Source organism: Anopheles funestus, chromosome 2RL, assembly GCF_943734845.2.
Source record: "Anopheles funestus chromosome 2RL, idAnoFuneDA-416_04, whole genome shotgun sequence".
NCBI classification, from domain to species: domain Eukaryota; kingdom Metazoa; phylum Arthropoda; class Insecta; order Diptera; family Culicidae; genus Anopheles; species Anopheles funestus.
This window is the reverse complement of record NC_064598.1, coordinates 16414528-16427191: the sequence shown is the minus strand read 5'-3', so window position 1 is coordinate 16427191 and position 12664 is coordinate 16414528. Positions and strand designations below refer to the sequence as shown.

Sequence of the window (12664 nt, the reverse complement as noted above, 5' to 3'; positions counted from 1 at the left end):
TGCTGCTGCTGCTTCCGTTGTCGTCATCCTTTGGTGCGGTCACGGCGGCAGCTGTTGCTGTCCCGTTTGTTCCGTGTTCCGCCGTCGTTGTTGTCGTCTCCGTCTGGCCGTAGGTGGACTTTCCTCATTCCATCTCACTTGGAGGTTTCTGAAGATGGTCCTTGCGGCGGTCCGGACTGCTTCCCATGTGTTGCTGTTGGCACACATTTCCGCTGCAAGATTTTCTATCGTCAAGCGGGTGTGGCTCTGCTGCTGCATCTCGTGTTGGGTTCGAGCAAACCGTGGACAGTGGAACATTACGTGGTCGACATCTTCCACTTGGTGTTCACACACCGGGCAGTTTGGCGAGCCGTCGAGGATGCCTTTGTCGACGAAGTAGCTCCGGAGAAACCCATGCCCTGTAAAGAGTTGAGAGAGATAAAAATCAATTTCTCCGTGCTTGCGATTTACCCAGGACATAATGTCCGGGATAATTCTCCTCGTCCTCATCCCCGGCGATCTCGGCTGCCCCGCTCCGGCTGTCCATTGTTGTTGCCAGCGTCCCATGGTCTCTTCCCTTTGCCGCTTTCGTATGTCTGGTCCTGGACTTCCCCTCGCTACCTTTTCGTCGTGGCAGCGGATGTCCTCCTCTAGGAGGAGGACTAACGGGATAGTGCTTGCGACCACGCAAGCGGCATCGTAGGAGACCGTTTGGAAGGCACTGGCCACTCGAAGAACTCCTGTGCGGTGCGCCCTCTGAACCGTGGTCCGGTGAACGTCCTTCTGAAGAAGCGTCCGTCCCCACGATGGTGCCGCGTAACGGACAATGCTATTCCCAACGTTAACCAAGGGTCTCCTTCTGCTGCTTTTTGGGCCACACTTATTCGGCATCAGAGCGGTCAAGACATTCGTGATACGTGATGCCTTGCTGCAAACCTTCTCCAAATGCCGACCGTGGTGCTGTTTGCGGCAGAGCTCGACCCCCAGGTACTTGAGCGATTCCGTGGATACGATCGTGTGTCCCCCCGCACGTAGTTGACCTACCTGCGGGTTGTGATGAGTGCAGAAGATCATGTAGCCGGTCTTTTGATGGGCCAGCTTCAATCCCACTCCATCCATCCAACGCTCGATCATCTCCAGGTTCCTCGTAGCAAGGTTGCTGATTTCCTGCGGGTCCCTCCCGATAAGGGTGAACGCCACATCGTCAGCAAAATCCACAATTGGCTTTGTGGTATTGAAATAATAATTTCCACTCTCATAAAATCTAATGTCAAAAACAAACCTGTCATCACTACACTCTTATTTTTAAAATGATTTGTTGATAATGGTTTTCCAACGTCGAATGCTCAACTTTTCTTCTCCCGTCAGACGATGCTGGAATGGAGGACACGAGCAAATTCCGTTCTATCGCAAAACGACCTCTATTGCAGCGTCCGAAAAAAAACAAAACAAAAATCCACTCCACTCCATACACGTTGCCGGCCATATCTTAGGTGAGTTCTAATTTTAGCAAAAATCACCAACCCAACAGCAATTGGAGCTGTATCGCAAAAAATCTCCCCTAGAGCGCGAATGTTCTACCAGAATGGTGCGCTACCTTACCGCACCAGTTGGAATGTAGCTTGATTCCACAAATCTTTACATATGATTCATCGCAACACGTCACCTTTTTCGCCTTCGTGCGCTACCTTCGCACCTTCTCGAGAGTTTGTTTTTGTTTTCTGAAATCACCACCTGATTTTCACCGTTTACCACCTACCATTTACGGGCGGAATAATGAAAATGCGCATTGGTTCCTCGTCATACGAAGGGGGGAGTAGGTGGGGGAGGGGGTGAATCACACGCGCTAAAATATCTTCCCTTTCTACGGTGGTGTGTGTGGTGGTGAAGGTGAAGTTGGGTTATATTTCGGACGAGTGCACACCGTAATGGGCTGCGTACGTGAAATCGTGGAGACGCATGGTCGTTCACTCGATGCACGTTGACGTAGCGTGTGCCGTGACCGACAAACAGTGTATGTCCAAATGAGGTAAGTAACTGCGCAGATTGTACAATGTTTCTAAAGATTTGATGAGTTCAAAAATAAAATATTTATATTTACGAAACCGGGATTTTTTCCAAAATAAAGACACATTTTCCTGCGTTACTTTCAAGGTTTCTTAATACCTCTTTCCACATCTTTTAGTTTAAAATGTTTCTTTTAAATAAATTCAACCTTAAATTCTGATCTTAAAATTCCTCTTGGCATGGTCCATACTACGTGTTGATATATCAAAGTCACCAATCCCTTTCCACTTGGTAATTTGCCCCAAGGCTGGGGCATCTTTAGTTATGTGATGCGTAAATTATTATATGACTTTTACGCTTCTTTGTCTAGTCTTTTATCGCACTCAAGTTTCACATCAAAGCTTCCACAAAGAACTCTCCAGCTGAAGATCCATTGATCATTTTAAGGAGCATTTGTATGACCTTCAGCGTCATAACCGTTAAGGAATGGTATCGATCTTGCTGGATCCTACTAAAATATAAGTGTTGATTTGTTGTACGAAGCAAGGGGAACACGAATGAGTAACGTTCCCCAGTACCCAATCATCAAGCACAGGTAAATAGCGGAAATGGTGACAAGACGGTCAAAAGGAGGTGCGTGGCACTTGGGTTTAAATTTAGGCACGACAGTCAGACGTACCTTGCAATGCCAAGATTTGACAGTGAGGATGTAAACACCGACAAACGCAACGCCCCAATGTACGAGGACAGGCGAGCAATAGCCTCAGCATGATCGGTCACAGCATTCATTCAAAGAAGTGTAGCAATCTACATGACTAAGGTGTCGCATTTCTAAGCATCGTCGATTATAAACGTGACTTTTAACCTACTGTTACCCTCGTACATACGAACAGATGGTTCGAAGTACTTTTACTTCCGAGATGCAGATTAACAGCTTAGTGTAATCGTCCGATCGTAAGCATTTTGTGCGAATTTGGTACAGCTTGAAAGTGATCTGTGCTTAACGCAGAATAACGCACACGCTCGTCCCATCACTGTCAGTGTCAGGGCCCTATCGCTCATTGCACGAGCTACACTGACAATGATCTGTACAAAAGGAACGGGTGGTTTCGAAGCAAAAGAAAAAAGTGAGAGAAATAAACACCACGGTGCTTTCGTGTCTCGTGTCCGCTTGTGGAAAGGGTGTTTCATTTTCATTTCCTCCCCCCGCCTTTTATGCGATTCGATAAACAATGATGATACAACGTGTGATCGAACGGTGCACGGATGATGATGCGGCGTTAGTTGGCTGATTTATTTTTAAACTCGTTGCCACTCTTGGCATTCGATTTCGATAGAACTGTTTACAGTGTTTATACACGCCACCAGGGAAGGAACTAAGGAATGTTTGATTGGTGGCCCAATCCGTTCTGGGATTTATTTCGTTGCTACATTTAGACGTGATTGCACGAGAACGTGCCTTTATTTTTCCTGAGTGCCGATACTCGATGCTGCAATCGATAAATGTATTTTGTTTTTAGGGTTGTCTCAATACCGATGGTATAGTCACTATTGCTAAACCTTTGTGTTCTTACAAACGGTGACTCTAGTTAGAGTTATTGACTTCGTTATATGATGTCCAGAAGATCAACAACGTCGCACGACCTAGGACTGATTTATGATACCTACCTTCAAACGTTACACGTTGACCTTCAACCATTCCAAAAAGAAAGAAAAAAAAAACACTATTTAAGACACGTGCCCAGCCACGTCCAGAAGAAAGAAAAACGTAGGCGTTAGTTAGTGTGGGTACGTGGAAACTAAACAAATCAACAACGACAACGATCCGCACCCTCAAATCGGACGTGCCGTGTCGGGTTTGCTCTTTTTATTTAAACGTTCACACACGGTCCAATGTCGTACACATTATTTACAACGTAGCGAAACATGCTCACAGATTCACAGAGAAAAAAAATAAAATAAAAATGAACGGTCAGTGGACGAAAGTACCTCCCCGAAAAAGCAATGCAGAACAAACTCGTAGTAAGAAGGAGAGAACATAATATTAGCTTAAATACAAGATTGATCCCCATGTGTGTTTAGTCAAGGCGTATGCTGTTGTAGGTGGTGGCCCTTATTTTTGCTCCTGCTCCTTTGCCGTTGGTTCTAATTCTAAACAGATTGATTTTCCTCCCAGGGTCACGAGTATCAACAGATGCTCACCCCGTTTCGTAGCTGTTCTAGCGAGCTGCTGATCGTACTGCACTCGGTGTGTTTAGCTTGTCTCACATGGGACCGTTTAGGAAAGCATCGCTTCCAGCACACTCTCTTCTAGCCTTCTAGGATAGGGCCACACAGTGGTTTTTAAAAATAATTTCCACGAACTAGGTCGAACCTGTTTGCAACAACCATCGTTAAACTTCGTTACAAATTAGTTTCTTCGCCTTGGTACCCTTTTCTGAGAATGCGCCATTGTTCCGATGAGAGACAAACCAAACCACCAACCAGCACAGAATACGATCAATTAACAGCTTAACTTTCGCTGACGCTGTTTAGTTGCCGATCGGGAACATCTTCTTGAACAGCTTCAGCGTGGATTGGCGGTCAAGCGGGCATGTCGAGTATAGTTCATCGCATGATCGTGCTGTTTGCATTTTGCCATTCTTGATCGCTTCCTTGATCGCCGTCCCATCCAGCATATAGTCAATGATCGAGTTTCTGGTTCGAAAGGTAAAACAAGAAAACAACAATATCATCACAATTCTTCTTGATATGGTCATTACAAATGCTACTTACTCGGAAAGTGCCAAGATCATATGCTCCACTTGATCGGCTGTGCCCACCTGCGCGTGGTAATCGGACGAGCGAAGGTAGCTACAGACGGCCTTCTGCATGCACGCCCCAGAATCGATGTTGTTCTGCGCGAGATAATCGTCAACCTTGCTCATCAGATCGGAGATACCGGTTGGATCACTGTCCGCGCTACGGTAGTGACCGGATCCACCGTACCCACCACCGATCACATTGACCAGCTTCGGAAGCAGCAGCAGAGCACCGATACCGACGAGTGTGCCGAGAACGACACCACCCAGATCGATCTTGAGCGGTGTGTAGGAACCCAATCCGGTGCTGGAGTAACCGTAACCATTAACGCCACCGTAGCCCGTTGTTAATCCCAACCGTTGGCTACGATCGCTGGCAGATTCAGTCGCAAAGCTGTCGTTTTGTCGTCGCCAAGGATTGCTGTAAATGGAAGAAGGAATAAATAATGAATATTCTTTATTATCTTCTTTAAAGAAAGACGACTTGAACTTGATGAAACACACATCCACGATATTTTAAAGTATGGTTGAAATTTAACACTGCAACCAGAAATGATCGTTATAGTCCTGTGGAACAACATTTGGCTCAATACACCGATGCACGCGGTTCGAATCTTATCTAAACCCTATTGCAGTGTGACGATCCGCTTACGGAGAAGCCATTACATGGCCAGTAATAAGTAAACATAAAAGGACTTTTATAACACAACACCAGTAATTCACCATATTATAACACTTTTTTGTACACTTGCCTTACTAGCCACCCTCGACCCCTTACTAACCTTTGTGCTTCCACACCTTGCCAACCGATCATTGCTAGCACTAAAACGGACACGAAGTAGTAAGCTGCACGAGCTGCCATGTTGTCTGTGAGTTTTGTTGGATTCTTTGATACACACTTTCACTGGTAGACGTTGTCAACGATGGTAAGGTACAAGCTGTAATGAATCCTTCTGTTTGAAGAAACTATATTTTATACCCTAACCAACTCTACAAGTCCTCCCATCGGCGGCGGCAATCATCGAAACACAATGAATAATAGAATTACTAACAAGTGTTTTTCCTTCAATCCCTCCAATTCTCCATCATCCATCACAAAGCGAAGCGCTAGCCGTATGGTTCACGACCTTTTTGTATCGGTAGTACAGAGGAGAAGAGAAAAAACACGCAAAAGCACAAAACAAAGTTCCTCCAACGGGCCCAAAAGGTATCGGAGGCAGAGCCACTTCCTTGCCTGTACCACATGTACGTGTACATTCGGCCACATTCATTCAAAAGATGTGCCCTGTTGCGTGAAATGTTGTTTCATTCATTCGCTACGATTGTTATGCTCGTCTTCAATAATGCGCACGTGGTCGTGGACGCACCCCATGCCCGTGCATACTCGACCACTTAATGGGCCGCGAAAAAAAAGCAGCAGAAGACGGAAACAGAAGATGTTTCGCTAATAGGACGAAACAGAAGGGGTAGGAAGCCGTGAACGTTTAATGCGGAATTATGAACATCATTACCGCGATTAATCCGGTAGGAAAGTCGTCGGGCGAGGAAAGGCTCCCGCGCTTGGGTTGACATTTTTCATCCTAGGGTTTTACTGGTTGCAACAGAGGCGTTGATAATTTTACTGATTTTCTGTGCATTCTGGCGCGACGGCCCTCACCGTTGGCGCTGGAAGGGTGACGATGGTTTTTGGTGTTGCGCAAGCCAGTGGTAATCGAAGAATGGGGGAACGCACTTACTGTACCATCGTAAGTAGTTGCTGTGACAATCGGGAAAACATTTTTCACTTTCCATGTGCAAAACATTCCCCGTTCCCTTTCAAAGAAAAGGCGTACAAGCGAGAGTGTGAATCGTTCCGTTTTTCATCAAAGATTTTATTATTTGTTGATTAATATCACGGAAAGACGTAAGTAAGCAAAAAAGATTATAACAAAATTTAGAATTTCATTCACTTAATATAGCATATAAACTGTAAAACAACAGCTTAAAAAAGAGAAAAAACATTTAATATTGAATTAAAACCTAATTTAAGCAAAAAAAATAAATGATAAGAAAAAATACTAATATTAAAGAATTCATGTAAAGAACTTATCAACGGGATCTGGCTCTGCTTAGGAGATTGGCAAATTTATGTTTTTCCTAATATTTTTTTATTCTTTTTTATTTAAAGCATTATTTGAGTGAAAAGAAACTTATTTCAACAAATTCACATTAAAATAAATCATTTTATGAATTTTGCTAAATTTCCCCAAAAAAAAGCTAAGGCTATAGACTTAAGAAATTTTCAATTTTTTTAAATTTTTTAATTTTTTTATATTATTTTTCTTTTTTTATTCAAAGCATTATTTGAGTGAAAAGAAACATATTGCAGCATTAAAATATATTACATTTATAAATTTTGCAATATTACTTCAAAAAAGAGCCTAAGACTATACAGCCTTTGGAGATTGGCATATTTATAGAAACATCTGAGACATCTATACAGGCATACAGACATCTGAGGACATGACCGTCCAACAAGAAAATGTAGCCATTGGTGTCATCTATTGACCACAAGTTAAAGTTTGGCGATCCGTTGGATACCGACCGAGTTATAGGCAAAATTTGGAGCAAAAATGAGGAAAATTTTACATTTTCTCAAACAGGGTAAGGAACTTGGTTCCTCGAATAACTTCTGGCACAGACATCTGAGGGCATGACCGTCCAAGAAGAAAATGTAGCCATTGGTGCCATCTATCGACCACAGGTTAAAGATTGGCGATCCGTTGGATACCGACCGAGTTATAGGCAAAATTTGGTGCAAAAATGAGCAAATTTTTTTTTTTTTTTAATTTTTTGATTTTTTATTATTTTTCACTTTTTTTTTATTTCAAGCATTATTTGAGTGAAAAGAAACTCATTGCAACCCATTGGCATTAAAATAAAACAAATTTATTTTTTTTGCAAAATTTCTCAAAAAAATGGCAAGGGGTACCCCTTATGAAATTTTCGAGTTGAAAATTTTTAAAAAATTTTTTTTTGAATTTTTATTCTTTTTTTACTTTAAAGCACTATTTAAGTGAAAAGAAACTTATTGCAACAAATTCCCATCAAAATATATCACATTTAAAATTTTTGCTACATTGCTCAAAAATGAAAAAAAATTTACATTTTCTCAAACAGGGTTCCTCGAATAACTTCTGGCACAGACATCTGAGGGCATGGCTGTCCAAGAAGAAAATATAGCCATTGGTGTCATCTATCGACCACAGGTTATCTTGAGCGGTGTGTAGGAACCCAGTCCAGTGCTAGAGTAACCGTAACCATTAACGCCACCGTAGCCCGTTGTTAATCCCAACCGTTGGCTACGATCGCTGGCAGATTCAGTCGCAAAGCTGTCGTTTTGTCGTCGCCAAGTATTGCTGTAAATGGAAGAAGGAATAAATAATGAGTATTCTTTATTATCTTCTTTAAAGAAAGACGACTTGAAACACACATCTACGATATTTTAAAGTATGGTTGAAATTTAACACTGCAGCCAGAAATGATCGTTATAGTCCTCTGGAACAACATTTGGTGCAATACACCGATGCCCCTGGTTCGAATCTTATCTGAACCCTATTACAGTGTGACGATCCGTTTACGGAGAAACCATTATATGGCCAGTAATAAGTAAACATAAAGGGACTTTAATAACACAACACCAGGATTTCACCATATTATAACACTCTTTTTGTCCACTTGTCTTACTAGCCACCCTCGACCCCTTACTAACCTTTGTGCTAAAGTTTGGCGATCCGTTGGATACCGACCGAGTTATAGGCAAAATTTGGAGCAAAAATGAGGAAAATTTTACATTTTCTCAAACAGGGTAAGGAACTTGGTTCCTCGAATAACTTCTGGCACAGACATCTGAGGGCATGACCGTCCAAGAAGAAAATGTAGCCATTGGTGCCATCTATCGACCACAGGTTAAAGATTGGCGATCCGTTGGATACCGACCGAGTTATAGGCAAAATTTGGTGCAAAAATGAGCAAATTTTTTTTTTTTTTTAATTTTTTGATTTTTTATTATTTTTCACTTTTTTTTTATTTCAAGCATTATTTGAGTGAAAAGAAACTCATTGCAACCCATTGGCATTAAAATAAAACAAATTTATTTTTTTTGCAAAATTTCTCAAAAAAATGGCAAGGGGTACCCCTTATGAAATTTTCGAGTTGAAAATTTTTAAAAAATTTTTTTTTGAATTTTTATTCTTTTTTTACTTTAAAGCACTATTTAAGTGAAAAGAAACTTATTGCAACAAATTCCCATCAAAATATATCACATTTAAAATTTTTGCTACATTGCTCAAAAATGAAAAAAAATTTACATTTTCTCAAACAGGGTTCCTCGAATAACTTCTGGCACAGACATCTGAGGGCATGGCTGTCCAAGAAGAAAATATAGCCATTGGTGTCATCTATCGACCACAGGTTAAATATTGACGATCCGTTGGATACCGACCGAGTTATAGGCAAAACTTGGTGCAAAAATGAGGAAAATTTTACATTTTCTCAAACAGGGTAAGGAACTTGGTTCCTCGAATAACTTCTGGCACAGACATCTGAGGGCATGGCTGTCCAAGAAGAAAATGTAGCCATTGGTGCCATCTTTCGACCACAGGTTAAAGATTGGCGATCCGTTGGATACCGACCGAGTTATAGGCAAAACTTGGTGCAAAAATGAGGAAAATTTTACATTTTCTCAAACAGGGTAAGGAACTTGGTTCCTCGAATAACTTCTGGCACAGACATCTGAGGGCATGACCGTCCAAGAAGAAAATGTAGCCATTAGTGCCATCTATCGACCACAGGTTAAAGATTGGCGATCCGTTGGATACCGACCGAGTTATAGGCAAAATTTGGTGCAAAAATGAGGAAAATTTTCATTTTTTTTTTAATTTTTTGATTTTTTTATTATTTTTCACTCTTTTTTTATTTCAAGCATTATTTGAGTGAAAAGAAACTCATTGCAACCCATTGGCATTAAAGTAAAACAATTAATTTTTTTTTGCAAAATTTCCCAAAAAAATCGTAAGGGGTTAGCCTTATGAAATTTTCGAGTTGAAAATTTTTTAAAGTTTTTTTTCTGATTTTTTATTCTTTTTTTACTTTAAAGCACTATTTAAGTGAAAAGAAACTTATTGCAACAAATTCCCATCAAAATATATCACATTTAAAATTTTTGCTACATTGCTCAAAAATGAAAAAAAATTTACATTTTCTCAAACAGGGTAAGGAACTTGGTTCCTCGAATAACTTCTGGCACAGACATCTGAGGGCATGGCTGTCCAACAAGAAAATATAGCCATTGGTGCCATCTATCGACCACAAGTTAAAGTTTGGCGATCCGTTGGATACCGACCGAGTTATAGGCAAAACTTGGTGCAAAAATGAGGAAAATTTTACATTTTCTCAAACAGGGTAAGGAACTTGGTTCCTCGAATAACTTCTGGCACAGACATCTGAGGGCATGACCGTCCAAGAAGAAAATGTAGCCATTGGTGCCATCTATCGACCACAGGTTAAAGATTGGCGATCCGTTGGATACCGACCGAGTTATAGGCAAAATTTGGTGCAAAAATGAGCAAAATTTTTTTTTTTTTTAATTTTTTGATTTTTTATTATTTTTCACTTTTTTTTTATTTCAAGCATTATTTGAGTGAAAAGAAACTCATTGCAACCCATTGGCATTAAAATAAAACAAATTTATTTTTTTTGCAAAATTTCTCAAAAAAATGGCAAGGGGTACCCCTTATGAAATTTTCGAGTTGAAAATTTTTTAAAATTTTTTTTCTGAATTTTTATTCTTTTTTTACTTTAAAGCACTATTTAAGTGAAAAGAAACTTATTGCAACAAATTCCCATCAAAATATATCACATTTAAAATTTTTGCTACATTGCTCAAAAATGAAAAAAATTTACATTTTCTCAAACAGGATAAGGAACTTGGTTCCTCGAATAACTTCTGGCACAGACATCCGAGGGCATGGCTGTCCAAGAAGAAAATATAGCCATTGGTGCCATCTATCGACCACAGGTTAAAGATTAGCGATCCGTTGGATACCGACCGAGTTATAGGCAAAATTTGGAGCAAAAATGAGGAAAATTTTACATTTTCTCAAACAGGGTAAGGAACTTGGTTCCTCGAATAACTTCTGGCACAGACATCTGAGGGCATGACCGTCCAAGAAGAAAATGTAGCCATTAGTGCCATCTATCGACCACAGGTTAAAGATTGGCGATCCGTTGGATACCGACCGAGTTATAGGCAAAATTTGGTGCAAAAATGAGGAAAATTTTCATTTTTTTTTTAATTTTTTGATTTTTTTATTATTTTTCACTCTTTTTTTATTTCAAGCATTATTTGAGTGAAAAGAAACTCATTGCAACCCATTGGCATTAAAGTAAAACAATTAATTTTTTTTTGCAAAATTTCCCAAAAAAAATCGTAAGGGGTTAGCCTTATGAAATTTTCGAGTTGAAAATTTTTTAAAGTTTTTTTTCTGATTTTTTATTCTTTTTTTACTTTAAAGCACTATTTAAGTGAAAAGAAACTTATTGCAACAAATTCCCATCAAAATATATCACATTTAAAATTTTTGCTACATTGCTCAAAAATGAAAAAAAATTTACATTTTCTCAAACAGGGTAAGGAACTTGGTTCCTCGAATAACTTCTGGCACAGACATCTGAGGGCATGGCTGTCCAAGAAGAAAATATAGCCATTGGTGCCATCTATCGACCACAAGTTAAAGTTTGGCGATCCGTTGGATACCGACCGAGTTATAGGCAAAACTTGGTGCAAAAATGAGGAAAATTTTACATTTTCTCAAACAGGGTAAGGAACTTGGTTCCTCGAATAACTTCTGGCACAGACATCTGAGGGCATGACCGTCCAAGAAGAAAATGTAGCCATTGGTGCCATCTATCGACCACAGGTTAAAGATTGGCGATCCGTTGGATACCGACCGAGTTATAGGCAAAATTTGGAGCAAAAATGAGGAAAATTTTCATTTTTTTTTTAATTTTTTGATTTTTTTATTATTTTTCACTCTTTTTTTATTTCAAGCATTATTTGAGTGAAAAGAAACTCATTGCAACCCATTGGCATTAAAGTAAAACAATTAAATTTTTTTTGCAAAATTTCCCAAAAAAATCGTAAGGGGTTAGCCTTATAAAATTTTCGAGTTGAAACTTTTTATAAATTTTTTTCTGATTTTTTATTCTTTTTTTAATTTAAATCACTATTTAAGTGAAAAGAAATTTATTGCAACAAATTCCCATCAAAATATATCACATTTCAAATTTTTGCTACATTGCTCAAAAATGAAAAAAAAATTACATTTTCTCAAACAGGGTAAGGAACTTGGTTCCTCGAATAACTTCTGGCACAGACATCTGAGGGCATGTCCGTCCAAGAAGAAAATCTAGCCATTGGTGCCATCTATCGACCACAAGTTAAAGTTTGGCGATCCGTTGGATACCGACCGAGTTATAGGCAAAATTTGAAGCAAAAATGAGGAAAATTTTACATTTTCTCAAACAGGGTAAGGAACTTGGTTCCTTGAATAACTTCTGGCACAGACATCTGAGGGCATGGCTGTCCAAGAAGAAAATCTAGCCATTGGTGCCATCTATCGACCACAGGTTAAAGATTGACGATCCGTTGAATACCGACCGAGTTATAGGCAAAACTTGGTGCAAAAATGAGGAAAATTTTACATTTTCTCAAACAGGGTAAGGAACTTGGTTCCTCGAATAACTTCTGGCACAGACATCTGAGGGCATGGCTATCCAAGAAGAAAATATAGCCATTGGTGCCATCAATCGACCACAGGTTAAAGATTGGCGATCCG

The 12664-nt window shown here is 40.0% G+C and overlaps 1 protein-coding gene and 1 long non-coding RNA gene across 2 annotated transcripts in view; one reads left to right on the top strand and one right to left on the bottom strand.

The window, feature by feature from the left end:
• LOC125765207 (uncharacterized) overlaps positions 1 to 11278 on the top strand; it is a 118417-nt gene extending 107139 nt beyond the window's left edge. Inside the window, exons 4-5 of the long non-coding RNA XR_007418514.1 lie at positions 9430 to 10845; positions 11036 to 11278. This is a non-coding gene — a long non-coding RNA (uncharacterized LOC125765207). The remainder of the gene's footprint in view (positions 1 to 9429; positions 10846 to 11035) is intronic.
• Positions 3043 to 7690, bottom strand: LOC125765145 (uncharacterized). The gene is made up of 3 exons (XM_049430045.1): positions 5570 to 7690; positions 4762 to 5208; positions 3043 to 4683 (listed from the first exon to the last, which is right to left on the bottom strand). The coding sequence occupies exons 1-3, from the start codon at positions 5647 to 5649 to the stop codon at positions 4518 to 4520; spliced, it is 693 nt and encodes a 230-aa protein (XP_049286002.1). The 5' UTR covers positions 5650 to 7690; the 3' UTR covers positions 3043 to 4517.
• Positions 11279 to 12664: the final 1386 nt, after the last annotated feature.

Excerpts from the sequence above, each read along its gene's own strand:
- LOC125765145 (XM_049430045.1), bottom strand. The coding sequence starts at position 5,649 with ATGGCAGCTCGTGCAGCTTACTACTTCGTGTCCGTTTTAGTGCTAGCA. Across the intron at positions 5,209-5,569 it reads CAAGGTGTGGAAGCACAAAG|CAATCCTTGGCGACGACAAA; the intron begins GTTAGTAAGGGG and ends TTCCATTTACAG. Across the intron at positions 4,684-4,761 it reads ATGATCTTGGCACTTTCCGA|AAACTCGATCATTGACTATA; the intron begins GTAAGTAGCATT and ends CTTTCGAACCAG.